Source organism: Carlito syrichta, unplaced genomic scaffold (genome assembly GCF_000164805.1).
Source record: "Carlito syrichta isolate Samal-C Ts95f unplaced genomic scaffold, Tarsius_syrichta-2.0.1 Scaffold305696, whole genome shotgun sequence".
Classification (NCBI taxonomy): domain Eukaryota; kingdom Metazoa; phylum Chordata; class Mammalia; order Primates; family Tarsiidae; genus Carlito; species Carlito syrichta.
In genome coordinates this window covers 348,018-365,091 of record NW_007249792.1, presented here as the reverse complement: position 1 = coordinate 365,091, position 17,074 = coordinate 348,018, and the positions used below count along the sequence as shown (strand labels likewise).

The 17,074-nt window shown below is 32.3% G+C and overlaps 1 protein-coding gene across 2 annotated transcripts in view; it reads left to right on the top strand.

Moving 5' to 3' along the window:
* SEMA3C (semaphorin 3C) overlaps positions 1 to 17,074 on the top strand; it is a 181,838-nt gene that overhangs the window by 100,458 nt on the left and 64,306 nt on the right. For both annotated transcript variants that reach the window (XM_008062412.2, XM_008062413.2), the window contains exons 6-11: positions 1,631 to 1,721; positions 6,812 to 6,931; positions 8,316 to 8,458; positions 9,977 to 10,091; positions 11,986 to 12,055; positions 13,911 to 14,055. In XM_008062412.2, coding sequence (XP_008060603.1) covers positions 1,631 to 1,721; positions 6,812 to 6,931; positions 8,316 to 8,458; positions 9,977 to 10,091; positions 11,986 to 12,055; positions 13,911 to 14,055 — 684 coding nt within the window. The remainder of the gene's footprint in view (positions 1 to 1,630; positions 1,722 to 6,811; positions 6,932 to 8,315; positions 8,459 to 9,976; positions 10,092 to 11,985; positions 12,056 to 13,910; positions 14,056 to 17,074) is intronic.

Sequence of the window (17,074 nt, the reverse complement as noted above, 5' to 3'; positions counted from 1 at the left end):
TCCCAAAGGCGCGGGATTACAGGCTGAGCCACCGAGCCCAGCTCAATTGAGGTTTTGATCAGGAATTGGTTGCCAGTTCCAATTTCCATAAGTCAGTTCAGCTAGGGGTTCATTAACCTTGTTTATCCTTTGAAAGAAATAGCTGTTTCTTCCTTTTTTTTTTTTTTTGTATTATATTTTTGTCTTCTATGTCCTGAATTTCAGCCTTTATTTTGGTGATCTGGGTTCTTCTACTGAAGTTAAGCACTTTTATTCCTTATTGCCTTAGGGATGTCCTGCAGTAGTACATTAAAATCAGTATAAAAAAAAGTGAACTAGTTTTATTTTCTTCAAGGAGTTAAAACTTCAGAATCATCTTTGTTTTCTTCATCTTCCTGAGCTGCAACCAGCTTTTAATTGCTACCAAGCTCTGTTAATTGCCACTATACAAATTCTCTTACATCTCTACTGCTCTTAACATGACCACGTAGATTATGGAATGTCAGATTATCATTACCTAACTTGTGAACTCTTGCAATAGAAGATTGGATCAGCTCTATGGGGAGTGTAAAGTATTTTCCTGAATCTAGTGTCTGTTTTTATACATTTCATTTTCAATCTTCCTAAAGGTCAAGGTAAGGTCCAACTTCTTAGAGAAGTATTTTGATCTTGCCATTTCCACACTCAAAAAAATTAATGAATTCACATGTCTTTAGGGATAATTTTCAAAAATTTTAGGTTGGTAATAAAGGCCTTTTACCATTTGATTCTACCTACAAAAGTGATCATTTTTCCCTTTGAATCTTAGTAATAGCTTGTACTAACTTGATATGAGAAAAAAGGTAAATATTATACTAACCAGATATTCCCTCTCACTGATGCCAAACTGACCACCATATTTCAGATTGAATTTATTGCCTCTAATTCCTAGTATTTTCTATTCCCTTTCCATGCTTAATTTATCTGCTAAGCACTGGCATTTTCTAACATACTCCCCATATTTTACTTATTTATTCTCTTTATTTTTATCTTTCTTATCAGATAACTTACTTAAGAACAAAGATTTTTATGTATTTTGTTTACTGTATTCCTTATGTCTACTGAGTATCTGCCACATGGTACATGCTTAATAAATTTTTGTTAAATAAAAGTATGAGTGAATGACACATTTCACATCTAAATTATGAATTATGTTGTTGAATCTTATATAATAATTTATATAACAAAATCAAGCAGTAACATAAATTTTATTTTAAAAAATTATTTACTATTTTGAAAATATGGTAGTGTCTCTCTCTCTCTCTCTCTGGAGAGTTTTCTCTTTTGGCTGACTTTCAATACATGTAACTTAAATTTATAATGATCCTTGATTTTCAAGTGATTTTTGCTGATATTAATTTGAGGAGAACTCTTCCTTGGATCAGCTCTATAGGGAGTGTAATAGAATGAGAGCTAGCTCTGCTGAGGTTAACTTTTAAATACAGATGGATTCTTCTTACTGGTCAAGTAAATCTTGATATCATAAATTGGAAGGCATAAGCAACCAACTAGAAAGCATGTTAATTTTAATGATGCTTTGTTTTACTAAAGAACAGTTGTCTTAACTAAATAATCTATCATTGCTGCATGTTCAATTTTATCTACAATAAAGGACCAAGTTTTCATGATTGACTCCAAGTGTGAATCTGGAAAAGGACGCTGCTCTTTCAACCCCAATGTGAACACAGTATCTGTTATGATCAGTAAGTAGAGAATAAAGGAGGGAGTGGCAGATATAAATAATAGAAAATTGACATGACCTGGTATGTCTATTTTGAATGGTTGCATAAATCATAGTATATGAGTTAAATAATAGGAAGAAAGTTGTGAACTGAGAAATAAAAAGTTTAACTTCTCATTTCTAAGAGAACTTATGATTAAATGATAAGCATGTATCTTTTTATGATGGTTTTTTCATTCTTAGAGCAAGTCAAGCATTTTTAAAAAGTATATTATGTATATGCATAGTTATATGTATTATGAAGTAGTCGTCAATGTTTCTGTAATTGTGTTTCCAGTATTAAGTATAGCTTCTTTTTCTCATGTTTTAGTATTTTTGAAACTTTCTTTCATTATTTATTTATAGTTAACAAATTATAATTGTATATATTTGTGGGTACAATATAGTGTTTTGATCTATGTATACATTACAGAAAGATTCATTCAAGCTAATTGACATACCTATACCTTATCATTTTTTATTGAGATAATATTATAAATCTATTATTTTAGCAATTTTGGAACATATAAGTTATTATCAACTATGGTAACCATGCAGATCACTAAAACTTAGTGCTCCAATCTAACTTAAACTGTGTACCCTTTGATGTAAACATTATCCTTTTACCCATCCGTCTCTCTCTCCTAGCCTTTGATATCCACCAATGTACTCTCTATTTCTATGGCATCAAAATTTTTAGATTCCACATATAAGCAAAATCATACATTATCTGACTTTCTGTGCCTGGGTTATTTCACTTAGTATACTGTCCTCCAGTTCCATTCATATAGTATCCCGTGTGTGTGTGTGTGTGTGTGTGTGTGTGTATACACACCACATTTTCTTCATCCATTCATGTGTTCACAGACACTTAGGGTGCTTCCATGTCTTGCCTATTGTGCATAATGCTGAATTGAACATGGGAGTGCAGACAATGTGATATCACCTCACGTGTTAGAATGGCTATTATCAAAAAGACAAATGGTGAAAAGTATTAGCAAAGATGTAGAGAAAAGAGAATTCTTGTTGTTGAGAATGTAAATTAGTATAGCCATTTTGGGAAATAGTATGGATGCTTCTCAAAAACTAAAAATAGAATCAGCATATGATCCAGCAGTTCCATTTCTGAGTATATATCCAAAATAATTGAAATCAGTATGTCAGAGGTTTTTGCACTGCTGTGTTTTGGTAATATTTTACAAATGATTAAACATGGTATTTATTTTAAATGAAAGAACAAAGTGCATGTATTAGCTGAGTGCATCCTCTATGGTTTGTCTAAAACTTGCTATACTAAAAACAGGGCAGTGTTGAAACTTTTTTTTTTCACTTTCCATAAAAAATAAGTTAAGCAGCAGCCCTAATCACTTGTTGATACAAACATTGACAAGTCCATTTTTATTTAATTTTTAAAAATTTTTTTGAGTTGGAGTCTCATTTTGTCACCCAATCTGAAGTGCAGTGGCATGGTCACAGCCACCACAGCCTTGTCCTCCTGGGTTCAGGCAATCCTTCCTCCTCAGCCTTCCAAGTAGCTGGAACTACAGGTGCTCCACCACACCTGGCTAATTTGTTTATTTATTATAGGTATGAGGTCTCACAGATTTCCCCAGGCTGGTCTCGAATCCCTGGACTCTGGCAGTCCTCTTACCTCAGCTTCCCAAAGCCTTGGGATTACAGGCTTGAGCCACTGTGCCTGGTCCTCAATTTGGTTTTAAACCTCAGTCATCAAATATCTTTCTATGATACCCATAAAAGACATTCTCTGCTGGTTAATTAAGGCACTTTTAGAATATGTCTGAATTATCATGAGTTGACTCTGGTGACAAATCTTAGATTTCAGTATGTCAAAAGTATAGAAGACACTTTTTCCTCTTTGCCTTCTTTATGTATTTCCAGTAGTACAATTCCATTCTTGGACAAAAGAACAGGTGAAAAAATAATTATTGTGTTTAAAATGCTTGCTTTGATTCATTTAAATAGACAACTTAACTTACTTTCTCATATCTGGAAATTAACCTAAGACAGGTACACCTTGGAAATTGTTGAGTGAATTACTTCCACCTGGTCATTCAAATTAGACAGAGAGGAGCCAAAACTATATCATTAGAACAAAAAGTTAGCTTTGAAACTACAAAGCTGTCCAATTATGTCTACTGCAAGGTATTTTCAGATATATTTCCAAGTATTATTTAATAGGAGCAGTGTTATGGAAAGACTATTCCGTTTGGAAGGAAACTTTATTTACCTTCAAAAACCATATGATGTGTAGGATAGTAGTTAAATATAAATATACATATGTAGTTTTTATTTAATTCAAGTTAAATACTATGAAAATAAACTTCAGAAATCTTTTAAAATAGCTAATAATGGAGTTTTATCTCATTGAATATTGGCTAGAATAAAAAGGTCAGAACAAGACATTATGAATTTTCTTGCTAAGCTGTCACAAGTCTTTTAATAGTTTTGTCTTTAGAGAATTGCCTTGGTTTACAGAATAAGAGTTAGATATTGACCCTTTTGGTTTTGCAGGGATTTGAAACTTGAATTTTTATGTAAATATTCCTATATTACATTTTAATATTTGATTAATTTTACCATTTGTAATCAAGATAAAGTCATTGAACAATCTGCCTAACTTAAAGACTAAAAATATTATGAACAGAAAGCTTTATAAAATTTATAAGATATTTGTCATTTTATTCACCCAGTTGATTATTCTTCTGAAATTATCTCCAATAATTTGTGTGGTCATGTCATTTAACTATACAATAATTCTTTGCCATTTCCATTCAAATGCAATGCACTAAAAAAGAAAAGGAAAAAAAACACAGATTGGTTAAGATACCTGTTAAATGCCAGGAAACAACGAGAATTAGAAGAATTCCAAATTGCATAATTCAGTGTGCTTTTGCTATTTTCAGTTACTGCTGTAGAGCATCAAGGAAGTCATGTATTATCTTTTAAAGGATGTATCATAAACTTCATGAAGTTTTCTGGTCAGTGGAAGTACACTTGGAAAGCAAAATATTTTTGGATTAAAGTTAAAAGGCACAAACTAATCTTCATATAAAACCCTGCAAAGATACTTTGACATAAACTAACAAAAAAATCTTTTCTAAGTCCCTTCCAAAGTGACATTAATTAAATATTTCTTATTGATACAAAGTGAAGCAGAAAGTTTCTAACTTGCTATTAAAAATACCGAGAATTTAGGCCAGGAAATAAAGTCATTAGACACCCAGGCTTATGTAATGCTTAAGACATAATGAATAAGGTGTATGCAACCGGATTAGAATTAACCCTCTCTGCTGCACAACACCTTCTATTTCTTTATTTGGAAACAGAAATGACCATTGATAGCTGTGCTAATCAATCTGTTGAGCAGCAGAACTTTATAATTCATAATTTTGCAGTTAATGGGCGATAACAAAAAACTGGAATAATTAATTACAAAGTTATCACAATTTAACAGCCAGATATATGTGTATACATGCCTCATAAATGTTCACAGAATTTTAAAGTAGCTAAATTGCTCAAAATCCTCCCTGTACTTTTTTGTTATCTTCCTGTAATCTGTTTCCATGGGCCTTAGACCCCTACTAGAAAGGAGAGCTGAGCTACAAAGCCTGCTGCAACAGCTTGCCAACTGGTAGGGGTCCAGTTGATCACCCGGTGAGCACATATTAGGCACATTCCATTCTCTGTTCTATCCTGGGCCAAGTGGTATTGCTTATTACTAAACAGCTTAGAGTCCTTCAGAATGGTTCAGTCCTACCAAAATGACCACAGTCTGAAGGTAGCCTGGGGAGTAATCATAGAACATCAGTCAAAGGACACAGCTGCATGGCAGTTCAGTGGACCAGTACTGATAAATTTAATTATTTTAGCTACTGTTTTATAGTCGAAGGTTACATTGTTTTTAACAATTCAGTATTTCCTTCCCCTTACTAGATAAAAAGTAATATAGATCTTCAAAAATAATCTAAATACTTATTAAATATGTCAGTCAACATATCTGATTCTGTTATTATTGATAACATTTTAATTTTTAAATACGTTTTCTTTCTTGTCATTATATTCTCTTTTTTATAGCTGAGTTGCAATTGAAAAAGTAGCACATTGTTTACCTTATTAGGAAAGTTTTGGCACTAAAAATCAAAATTTATACTTTTAATGATTACTTTTTTTAATTTTCCATAGTATTTTACAATTTTAATGTGGTCTCCATATCATGTCATAATAACAATTTTTTTTCTTTTTTTGAGTCGAAGTCTCACTGTGTTGCCCAGGTTGGTGTGCAGTGGCACGATAATGACTCTCTGCAGCCTCAACTTCCTGGGGACAGGCGATCCTATGACAATAGGCACACACCACAATGCCAGGCTAATTATTTTTATTTTTGTAGAGACAAGGTCTCACTATGCTGCCTAGGCTGGTTTCAAATTCCTGGGCTCAAACAATCCTCTTGCCTCAGCCTCCTTAAATGCAGGATTTACAGGAGTGAGTCATCATGCCTGACCCATAATAATAATTTTTAAAAATGATTATCTTCATTCCATTTAGTAAGATCATAAAAAGTTTAATATTGTGATGAGAACTTTTGCGGTCATAATCCAATTCCCATATTTTATAGATGAAAAGATTGAGACTCAGAGTTTTAATAACTTAGCCCTAATTCCCAGTTTTTTAGGACTGTCAAATTAGAAACCAAGTTTTCTGACTCTTACAGTATTTTTTTATTTACTAAAAGAAAATAATTAAGCCATTTTGTTATCTTTTATACTATATTTTCCATTTCGAACTTATACTATTTAAATATTGTTTTGTAGCATAATTAGTACAGGCAAAGGAAATTTTATTTTTATATAGAATAAAGTTTTGAGGTTTGATTTTAAAACATATATATGTTAGTAATCACACAAGAGAAAAGATTAAAATATCAATTTTTTTAATTTGGTAGACAATGGAAACCGATTACAAATTAAAAACACTCTGTAAATTATTTTTAAATGTTAAAACAGCTTTAAAAAACACTTAATTTTCTGTTGACATTTTCTTACTTTTTCACAGATGAGGAGCTTTTCTCTGGAATGTATATAGATTTCATGGGGACAGATGCTGCTATTTTTCGAAGCTTAACAAAGAGGAATGCAGTCAGAACCGATCAACACAATTCCAAGTGGCTAAGTGGTAAGAACCCACACTCTTTTTTTTTATATCATACTTTAAACTTAACTTATTTAATTTCATAATGACAATGAGGAGAAATGCTGTAGGATTAAAATATAAGACCATGACATGGGTGATGATAATTCTGTACTCTATGACTTAAAATATTTAGTATAAATAAGTAATTGAAATAGCCCCAAATCCACATTCCAATTCTTTATTTCATTAACCATCCTATAGCTGTCATATGAATATGAATAGATGAAAATGATAGTGATATTCATCATACATACCAGTACCCAAGTATATTACAATTAAATATGCTTTTTACTTTCTTCAATCTGTTTGTTTATTTTAATAATGCCAAATCTAAAAATTATCTTAAATGGATAGCACTTACAGATAATAAGTAGGAGATGGGAGCTTCTCCTTTTTGTTTTATATTTAGATTCTAGAATTATAAAACTGATTTTTTAAATAATTTGACTAATATTCATAAAAAGCATTGGTATGTAACTATGATTATCAGTGTTCCATTGTTTCCAAATTTTGGCCTCTTATAGAATTCACATCAAAAAGGTACCCATTTGATTTTACTGTATGATGATGTAAATCCATTGCTGTTGTTTAGAAAGCACTACGTTTCTTGTCATTTCATCCTCAGGAAAATGTCTAGTTGATCCTAAATTTGGCAATTCACTTAACATTACACAATTAAGCATGAATCACCACTGTTGGAAATCCTATTTCACTGATAGATCAGCACAAGAAAGCATTGATTGTCCATTTGCTTCTTCAAATTATTCCTCCAGCGCATCTGGAAAAAGAATATTCTAAAAGTGGTTTTGTTCTTCAAATAAGAACCCTGTATGTCTCCAAGTAGCTACTTTTTTTCTCCCTTGAAGAATTTCTCCTTCATTTCATCAGCCGTATTTTAAGAAAAAATGTGTTTTTCAGATCTTGAATTTTTGACCCCTCATTCTGCTCCAACGAATTTGAGTTTATATGCACTAGATTGAAAGCCACACTTTGAAAAATAAACATTTTTTTCAATAAAACAACCATCAGATTCCATGAGAAATAACTGGTAGAAAAGTTTTTCAACTTTAAAACAACTCTCATCAGTGCACAAAGAATTTTTGCATTTACTGTCCTTCTAGAATGTATTGTAGAGAAAGAAAAATAGTTTATGCTATTATCTTATAGCTATAGTTTATGGTACTTGTCATTCCAAATGTGGTATACGTTGAGTGAATACATTTACTGCTTTTAGAAATGTTGTCTATGAACATTGATATGTTCTTTTATACCAAGGAGGGGGAAGGCTTCTGCCTGTGATCTACTTGGATAAACAGTAGATGGATTTTCATCATGCGTATATATAGCCTTTTATATTTTTTTCCAGAACCTATGTTTGTGGATGCACATGTCATCCCAGATGGCACTGACCCAAATGATGCGAAAGTATACTTCTTCTTCAAAGAAAAACTTACTGACAATAACAGAAGCACTAAACACATTCACTCTATGATTGCAAGAATATGTCCTGTAAGTACTAACATGGTTCTAATTTGAAGAAAGAATGAGAAACTCAGATTACATAGATATGTTTTCAATAGTTTATCTTCCTAATTGTATCTAATGTTACAAATAAATAAAATATTGAAGGGAGACATTTAATATAATATTTATTTATCATTTACAGCATCGATCATATGGGATAAGCATACTCTATTTTAGTAAAAACTTTAAGAAAATATTTTTGCTGTGTCTTTAAATAAATAAACTGTTTTAACTAATTTTTTGCATAGCCATTTAACACATGGTATTAAAACAAATAGCTAAGCTGTATATTACAAAAAAATTGTGAATAAAATATAGCAAAAATCTTGGTAAAAGGTAATTATTAATGAAGTATTTATAAATAGTAAAAATTAAGAAATGCTTTCATAAAATACAGCTTTAATTATAAACAATAACCAAAATTCTCTTGCATCTAAACAGTAAGTATACATAGAAACACAAGAAAACACTCGCAAAGGTGTTTTACAGACTTGTCCTGTCTTATTTATGAATAACATCCTTTGAAAAGGTATTTCTTAAAGTGTTTAGTGCTTAAAACAGTTTATCTTTCTATATTACAATATTCTACTGATTATGGAGCTCAGCTGTTTCTCAATTATTTGTAACAAGGTAGCAAAGCCAGGAAAAGTGGTAAAAGGCTTCTGGATACAGAGGAATCAAAAAATGTCAACAACAAAGACTATTTGTGAATGATCCAAATGCCATTTCCCATGTCCTGGCCAGAGAAATACATATGATATAGCATCTGGTTAGAAATACTGGGAATGAAATGATAATTCAGAGAAATGAAGGAAGGAAAATATAACTACTGGGGACCATTTGGTTTAAGAATAAAACCACTTTCCTGACCATAGTAGAATCTGCAAGACTCACTGTATACAATAATGTATGTTCATATTGAAGATGAGTTATAAAGAAAAAACAAACTAAATTATTTATTCTCCATAATAATTTATAACTATTTTCGCTGTACACTGTTAAAATTAGGACTATTTCGGGCATATATTTATCTGATAAATTAATTTATTTCCAGCTGATATCAGACTATAAGGGAATAAGGGTAAAACTATTAACTATTATATAAAATATTATAGGCCTTAAATATTCCTCTTTGACTATTAATGTGCAGTTGTGGTTAACATTTTTCTTGTTGATAGTTTCTTTTAATTTTAAAGATGTGGGGTAAAATTCAGGGTTAGTTATACAAATGATCATTGTACAAGTAAAGTTTGGGCCTCATTTGGCCCCTACTTCACCTGGTTTGAGATCAGGTACCGTTATTGATGAAGTATGACCCACCCTCCCTCCCAGCAGTTTCTCACTACTACCAATTCATTTTTGTAGTAATATGATAATAGTACAGGAATTTGATTAATATTTTTATTCTTCAGATTTCCATTCTCCAAACAGTGAGTCCAATTTGAATTTTTAATACATTTTAATATTTATGTAAGTCTGAAATATGTTTACAAATTGTTTCAGAATGATACTGGTGGACTGCGTAGCCTTGTCAACAAGTGGACCACCTTCTTAAAAGCGAGGCTGGTGTGCTCAGTAACAGATGAAGATGGCCCAGAAACACACTTTGATGAACTAGGTACATATATGTGAGATTGAAAAATGTTTCTGAAAAAGAAATTGTAAGGTTATATATTTTAATAAGCTCTTAGAAGAGTATGTACTTTCCATAGCTATTTTCAGCATAAATAATGTGTCAGTTTGAATTAATGGTCTAGATACTATTCATAAATTTCCCTAAGTATTTTTAAAATCAATTTTGCCCCTGAGTTCACTGCTGAAACATTTAGCTCACTGAATTTATCATGGTAAATAAATAAGTGCATATGGGGTAAGGTGTTACTTGTGTAATTTACATGTAGGTAAAGACATGTTTGTGCTTTTATAAATGAATATATTTCATGTATATTAGAATATCTAAGATTCTGATTTGAGATCAGTTTGTAGGAGAATTCAGTTATCTGTTTTTTAATTGCAGCTAATGGACAGGATAGACTTTGGATGAAAAAGTGTCAGAGTAGAAGTTTGGAGACTTGTGTTCTCAGCATGACATGAGGAGGCTTTCACTTTCCAGGTCAAATAAGAACTAATTCCTTTCGACCAAGGAAGAGTTCTCTTTAATCAGAATAACCTTGTGCATATCATATTTACTAAGTGTCATTTATAAATGACTTTTCTTTTGCCTAAAAGCTTTAAAATGTAAACTAATAGTCATTCTCAGATTTCGAGGTAAGTAATAAAACTGTATTACAAAATGGAAAAAGTTAGTGGTTTTAACACACTTGTAAGTAGTTATAAACCTGAAGTAGATGATTGTGCTCCTTAAAGACTATTATGTTAATCCTAGAAGCACAATTTTCTAAATAAGTTTTTCTAGAAAAAGGTACTAAGTATTATATTTTTACATAGTCTGGTCACTTATTAACCTCTCCAGATTATTTGCAAATATGTTTATGTTTCGGTCTTTCTTGTTCTGTAGGGAGATCTAAACATTATCAGTCTTTATTCACGTGTGAAAAGGCTAGTAGTTATTAATTTATTGCTTAAGAGTTCATTTAAATTTATAGTTAGATTAAACAACTGCATATTTCTTTGAATTTCTCAGAAGGAATTGAATTTACAGGATTGTCATTCTATTCAGACATTTCTTACAATCATGACACTTGACTATTAATTAGAGTTTTCTATCAGAAATCTACTTTCATGTTCTGTTATTTATTACTATACTTTACTATGCATTCTTTTGTCTTTTATATCGTTTAAGCTCTTGTTTTTAGAGGAACTATTCATTAAATAAAAATATCACTAGCAATTTTAACCATAGCCTCAAAAAATTCTATTTTATATTTTAAAAAGAAAATATATTTTATACTTTAAAAATAAAATATTTTCTTTCACATTCCAACTTTTAACACTAGGTAAAACCTTTGTAGTTTTATTTTTAGTTTTTGGAGTTGGAATCTCACTCTGTCATCCAAGCTGGAGTGCAGCGGCACAGTCACAGCTACCACAACCTCTGCCTGCTGGACTCAGGCAGTCCTTCCACCTCAGCCTTCTAAGTAGCTAGAACTACAGGCATGCACCACTACACCCAACTAATTTTTTTTATTTGAGATGAAGTCTCGACAAGTTGCCAAGGCTGGTCTCGAACACTTGGGCTCAGGCAGTCCTCTCACCTCGACCTCCACAAAGTGCTGAGATCGCAGGCATACGCCAGCATGCCTGACTTGTAATGTTTTTTAAATTTAAAAAAGTAATATATTATCATCAAAGGATATAAACTCTATTAGTGTCTGTATAATATTTTATTTACCACGTTCCTATCATTTAGTAGCTTCCAAATAATTATGATGCTACAGGAATATCTTCCTAAACAGTACATTTTATACTTGAAATTTTCTTAGGGTAAATTTTTTCAGACAATATAGATAATATTTGGAAACTTTAAAAAAATATGATTTTCCTTTTTATAGAGGATGTGTTTCTTCTGGAAATGGATAATCCAAGGACAACACTAGTTTATGGTATTTTTACAACATCAAGGTAATGATTGCATTTTGTGAGTTACACAATAAGATTTATTGAGTAATATTAATAAGCATAAAGCATTCTTCTAACTTTTAATTTTACATAGTATTTGGAATGCAACCCTTCCATTTTATTTACTTTTGTTTGACAACCAGAATATATTGGTGCTGAACTCATGCTTAGTTTGTGCAGAGTGTTTATCATAATTGCATATTTTCCTCAACGAAATGAAAATATTAATATAATACAGGAATAAGGTATATAAGATATTTTTAAGAAAATAATTTGAGCACTTATGATCAAATAAAACTTTAGGCAGTTTTTGTTATTGTTGTTGCTCTTTTCAGAGGTGATAGATATGTTTATCACCTGAATTTTGGTGATGGTAATATGACTATATTCATATATCCAATCTCACCAAGTTATATGCATTAGTTAATTGTGTAGTTTTTTTCTGTATAACAATTATACCTCAGGAAAACTGGAAAAAATTAGGTATTTCTATAAAAATATTTTTTGCTTCTAGAGCAATCTAAATCGATTACTATTTTGAAGCTAGCAAAGCAGTAAACTAGTTTTCATGTTCTATATAACAGTATTTATATATTTGAAGATAAGTTGAATGTTTTCTCATTTCTCTAGGATTCCCAAAGTTAGTTAGTATTTATTTCAAGATACCAAATCATTTACTCACCCTTTCCGGCACATAGTATATTCTCTTTATTAATTTTATGTTAGGAATGTTCTTTAGAATTCAGCATAGCGTTCCAGCTGTGACTTGGCCAGTGCAGAATGTAAAAGATTCCTTTCATTAGAAACTCCACAACACAACAAAATTTTAAGGTTTTAGCATTCTTTTCTAAGTGTGAAACTATGGTATAATTGTAAGTTGCAATGAGCTATTCAAAGTAAAAGAAAATTACAGGGATATTAAGATGTCTTTAAGTGTGTATTTAACTCCTGTTCTAAGGAGTTTTGATTTAACTCCAAATAATTGAAGAAAAAAATAACCAAATTCTTTAAAAAGTGTTGATTTCAATAAAACTATTTCCCTGGTTTCTGTTTTTTTCAATACCAATAATCTTAAAAAATTCAAAATTGTCATTTCTGACTATTAATGCTAGTTATTAATAGTATTTATTATTTGTTTTCACAGAAATGCAATCCTTTTTCATTAGGTATCTAATTTGAGAGAAATATGTGAGTCAGAGAAATGTTGATTTTAGCCAACTGGCCGTGGTGGCAATGAAAATACTTTTTAGTAAGGATTCAAGCACATGAGAATGAGATCTTATTCACTAAAGATAACTTAATAAATTTTCCTTTGTCTTCCTTTTTTTTTTTTCTGTGACTAACAGGGAAAGTAAATAAACAATAACAACTTAGAATTCTCCCAATAATATTTAGGATGCCATGTGAGAATACTCTTACATGAAAATAATTGTAATACTAAAGAATATGGTGACTATTATTAATGGGATGTTTTTCTCTTAGGTAAATTATGATAGAGTCTATTAATCATGGTTTAGATTTCAAATTCACATTTTAAAACAAACTCATCAATACTTTTTTTGTTGCTGCTAAGATAAACCAGTTAGAAAGTTTTTTGACTTGTCTTTTCTTTTTTGGAAACATGGAGAATTTTTCTATAACATAATATTATCTGCTACCTCCATGGATAAATTGAGTATTTTATGATGTATGTATCATTGCCTTATTTCAAAACATAAGTTTTTCAACTAGACACGTGTACCATAGCATTTCACTTTTCCATGATGAACTAATCAAGTTTTTATCACAAATTTTTACTATAATTTAAAAATTTTATTGAGATTAAAACAATAAGAAAATTGGTTTCTTTTTATTTTAGCTCAGTTTTTAAAGGATCAGCAGTGTGTGTATATCATTTATCTGACATACAGACTGTGTTTAATGGACCTTTTGCCCACAAAGAGGGGCCCAATCATCAGCTGATTTCCTATCAAGGTAGAATTCCATATCCTCGCCCTGGAACTGTAAGTATCCAGAAAAGTTTCTTTGATATGCTTTACTTAAAAATTATTGAACAAGAAATGAATATCATATTGGCATTGATTAAATTCCATCATAGCCCTACTGATATACTCATTATACTTTTTCAGCTCATGATATCCCAGTTTTGAGATTTTACTAATATGTCACACATGTTGTAGAATGCTCTATATATTTTTTCTTTTTTTGAGTCAGAGTCTCACTCTGTCGCCCAAGATGGAGTGCAGTGGGATGCTCACGGCCACTATAACCTCAACCTGCTGGGCTCAGGTGATCCTTCCACCTCAGCCTTCCAAAAAGCTGGAACTACAGGTGTGGACAACCACGCCTAGCTAATTTTTCAGATTTATTATAGAGACGAGGTCTCAACAAGTTGCCCAAGCTGGTCTAAAACCCTTGGGCTCATATTATCCTCTCGCCTCAGCCTCCCAAAGTTCTGGGATTACAGGCTCAAGCCACTGTACCCTGCCTCTCCATATTTTTTCTAAGTGCTAGTGATAACAACAACAACAACAACAGACCTCATTTAGATTCTGGAACAACTGTGGAAGTTAGACAAGGCATGGATAGTTCCGATTTTGTTGACATAAAAACCATAGATTTGAAAGTATTAGCTTTTTGGTGGTAGCCTAAGAATTTGAATGCTAGTTGTTTTTCACAACACCTCCCCCACCTCCCTATATTAATCTCATCTATTTTAATGAAAAATATCATGTGAGAATTAATTTAGAAATACTTCATGTGAAGATATTTCCTTTGTAGGGATATATTTAGTTTAATTTCTATGTTATACTCTTCTCAAAGAAAGAAAATTTGAAATTTGTGAACAAATAATTACAACAAAAATGATGTTGTTATTCAAATAAAAGATGAATTATAAAGTAATGTACAAATTAGAACTGTTTAACTACATTTGGCTTTCTAATTAGAAGTCACCTAGAACTTTTGTTTTTAAAGCATGTATATATATTAATATTATGCAATAGTAGTAGTATTAGGGGTACATTGAAAACGAACCTTTCCAGCAAAGATATAGACAGTGCACTGGCATATTGCAGTTGGAGTTTTTTTTTTAAGAACTCCAGTGATAACAGTCCTACTATTAATTTTTTATCTGACCTATAATAATGCTGCCTTCTAGAATATTGATTAATTTTTCTCTTTACATTGTCAGACACTGTACTGAGAGGAAATGTTATATAAGTGACCATCAAGAAAAATATAATCTTCTCATATTTCTGCATAACCTAGAATAAAGTTATAATTATAAAATTGGTAAATATAAATAATTATTTAAATAATTTAAAAATTACTGTAACATTTATACTAACAAATTGTTTCCCTTTCCTTTTCCCTTGAATTTAAAATTCTCTTTGCTGCCGGGCTCGGTGGCTCAGCCTGTAATCCCGCGCCTTTGGGAGGCTGAGGTGAGTGGATTGCCTGAGCCCGCGGGTTCGAGACCCGCCTGTGCAGCAAGACCTCATCTCTACAATAAATCAAAAATCAACCAGGCGTGGTAGCACGCGCTTATAATTCCGGCTACTCGGAAGGCTGAGGCAGAAGGATCGCCAGAGCCCAGCAGGTCGAGGCTGCAGTGGCCAGGAGCGGCCACTGCACTCCAGTCTGGGCAACAATGGAGTGAAACTCCAATACAACTCCAACTCAAAAAAAAAAAAAATCTCTTTGCTAATATTCTTAAGGCATTAGTGCCATGTAATATTTAATAATTGCTGATTCTTTTTATTTTTTATTTTTGTTATAAGAGTTTATTTGCAATGTATTATTTACTCCTTTATTTTCTCAACATCTTAATTTTTCATCTTAAAAATTAGTTGTCAATTTTTTCTTAAAAAAATAGGAAAAGTGCTTTGCTGAGCCTTTATTTATTCAAAATTAAAAGGACTTGAGTTTGATTCCCTGGTTAGGAAGCTCAAAGATTAATTATTCACATGTATTTTATATAGAATGATTGATTTTTCATTAATTTTGAAAAAAATTATGAGAATGTCTATGAATACTTATTCATGGTAACATTAAATTTTAAATAGTCATAATTAATTGTGACAACAACATTCTGTCACAGATTTCATAATATCCTTTTAAATTACTTCTGTTTGGTACTCAACGCTCAAAAGAAGTGGACAAAACATTTACTTATTGTGTATCACACAAGGAAAAGAAACAGCAGATATAGCCATCTTAGGATATCTTAAGTTTGGAAGTGTTGGACAAGAAATAGGGATTACATGGGTAAAAGAATTTCAGCACCAGTAATGACTCCACACCCGGCCAGGACCAGGAGATTTATTAAAGGGGGCTGTTACAGAGAGGATCTGTAATGGGGAAAAAAGAAAAAAGGAGAGAGAGGGAGTTGCCGGGAGAGGACTGTATTTATCAGCCTGACAGGGGCCAGAAAGGGCCGTGCTATGTTCCTATTGGAGGAACTGCATGGGAGTAGGGTGGGGCCGATGCCGTGTTATAGTCCTATTGGATGCATAACAAAGCTGGCTAAGGATTGGAGGCTTGCAGGTTTGAAATTCGCGCGGGAAGGTTTGAAATTAATGCACGCGAGGATTTGTGCGCACAGAAGGCGGGACATAGGTCCTTTGTTGTCTGGAGTGTCCTCACCATGCTCGGCGCCATTCTGGGAGCTGCCCCTCTGGTCGCTTCCTACACCCTTCATTCCCACCTTTTCTGTTTTTATGGGGAGGGGCGTCATTACTCTTTCTGGCTACTTCCTGCTGGTCAGGGGCATGGTGGGGGTAAGGTGGTGGAAGGGTGCAGAACCAGCCAGAGCAGGGCCCAAAGGTAGGCACTGAAGGTGTAGATTTCAGCAGGTGAGAGTTCCATGAAGGTTCCTTGTAAGTGTAGGACAGCGACTTGTTCCGGCCAGTCTTCCAGTGGGTCCGAGGGCAGTAGTAACCAGCTGTCTTGGAGTAGACTGTGGAGGTAAATAGAGAACCTGGAAGAGAGCATATCTAAAAGAAAAATTAAGTGATGTTT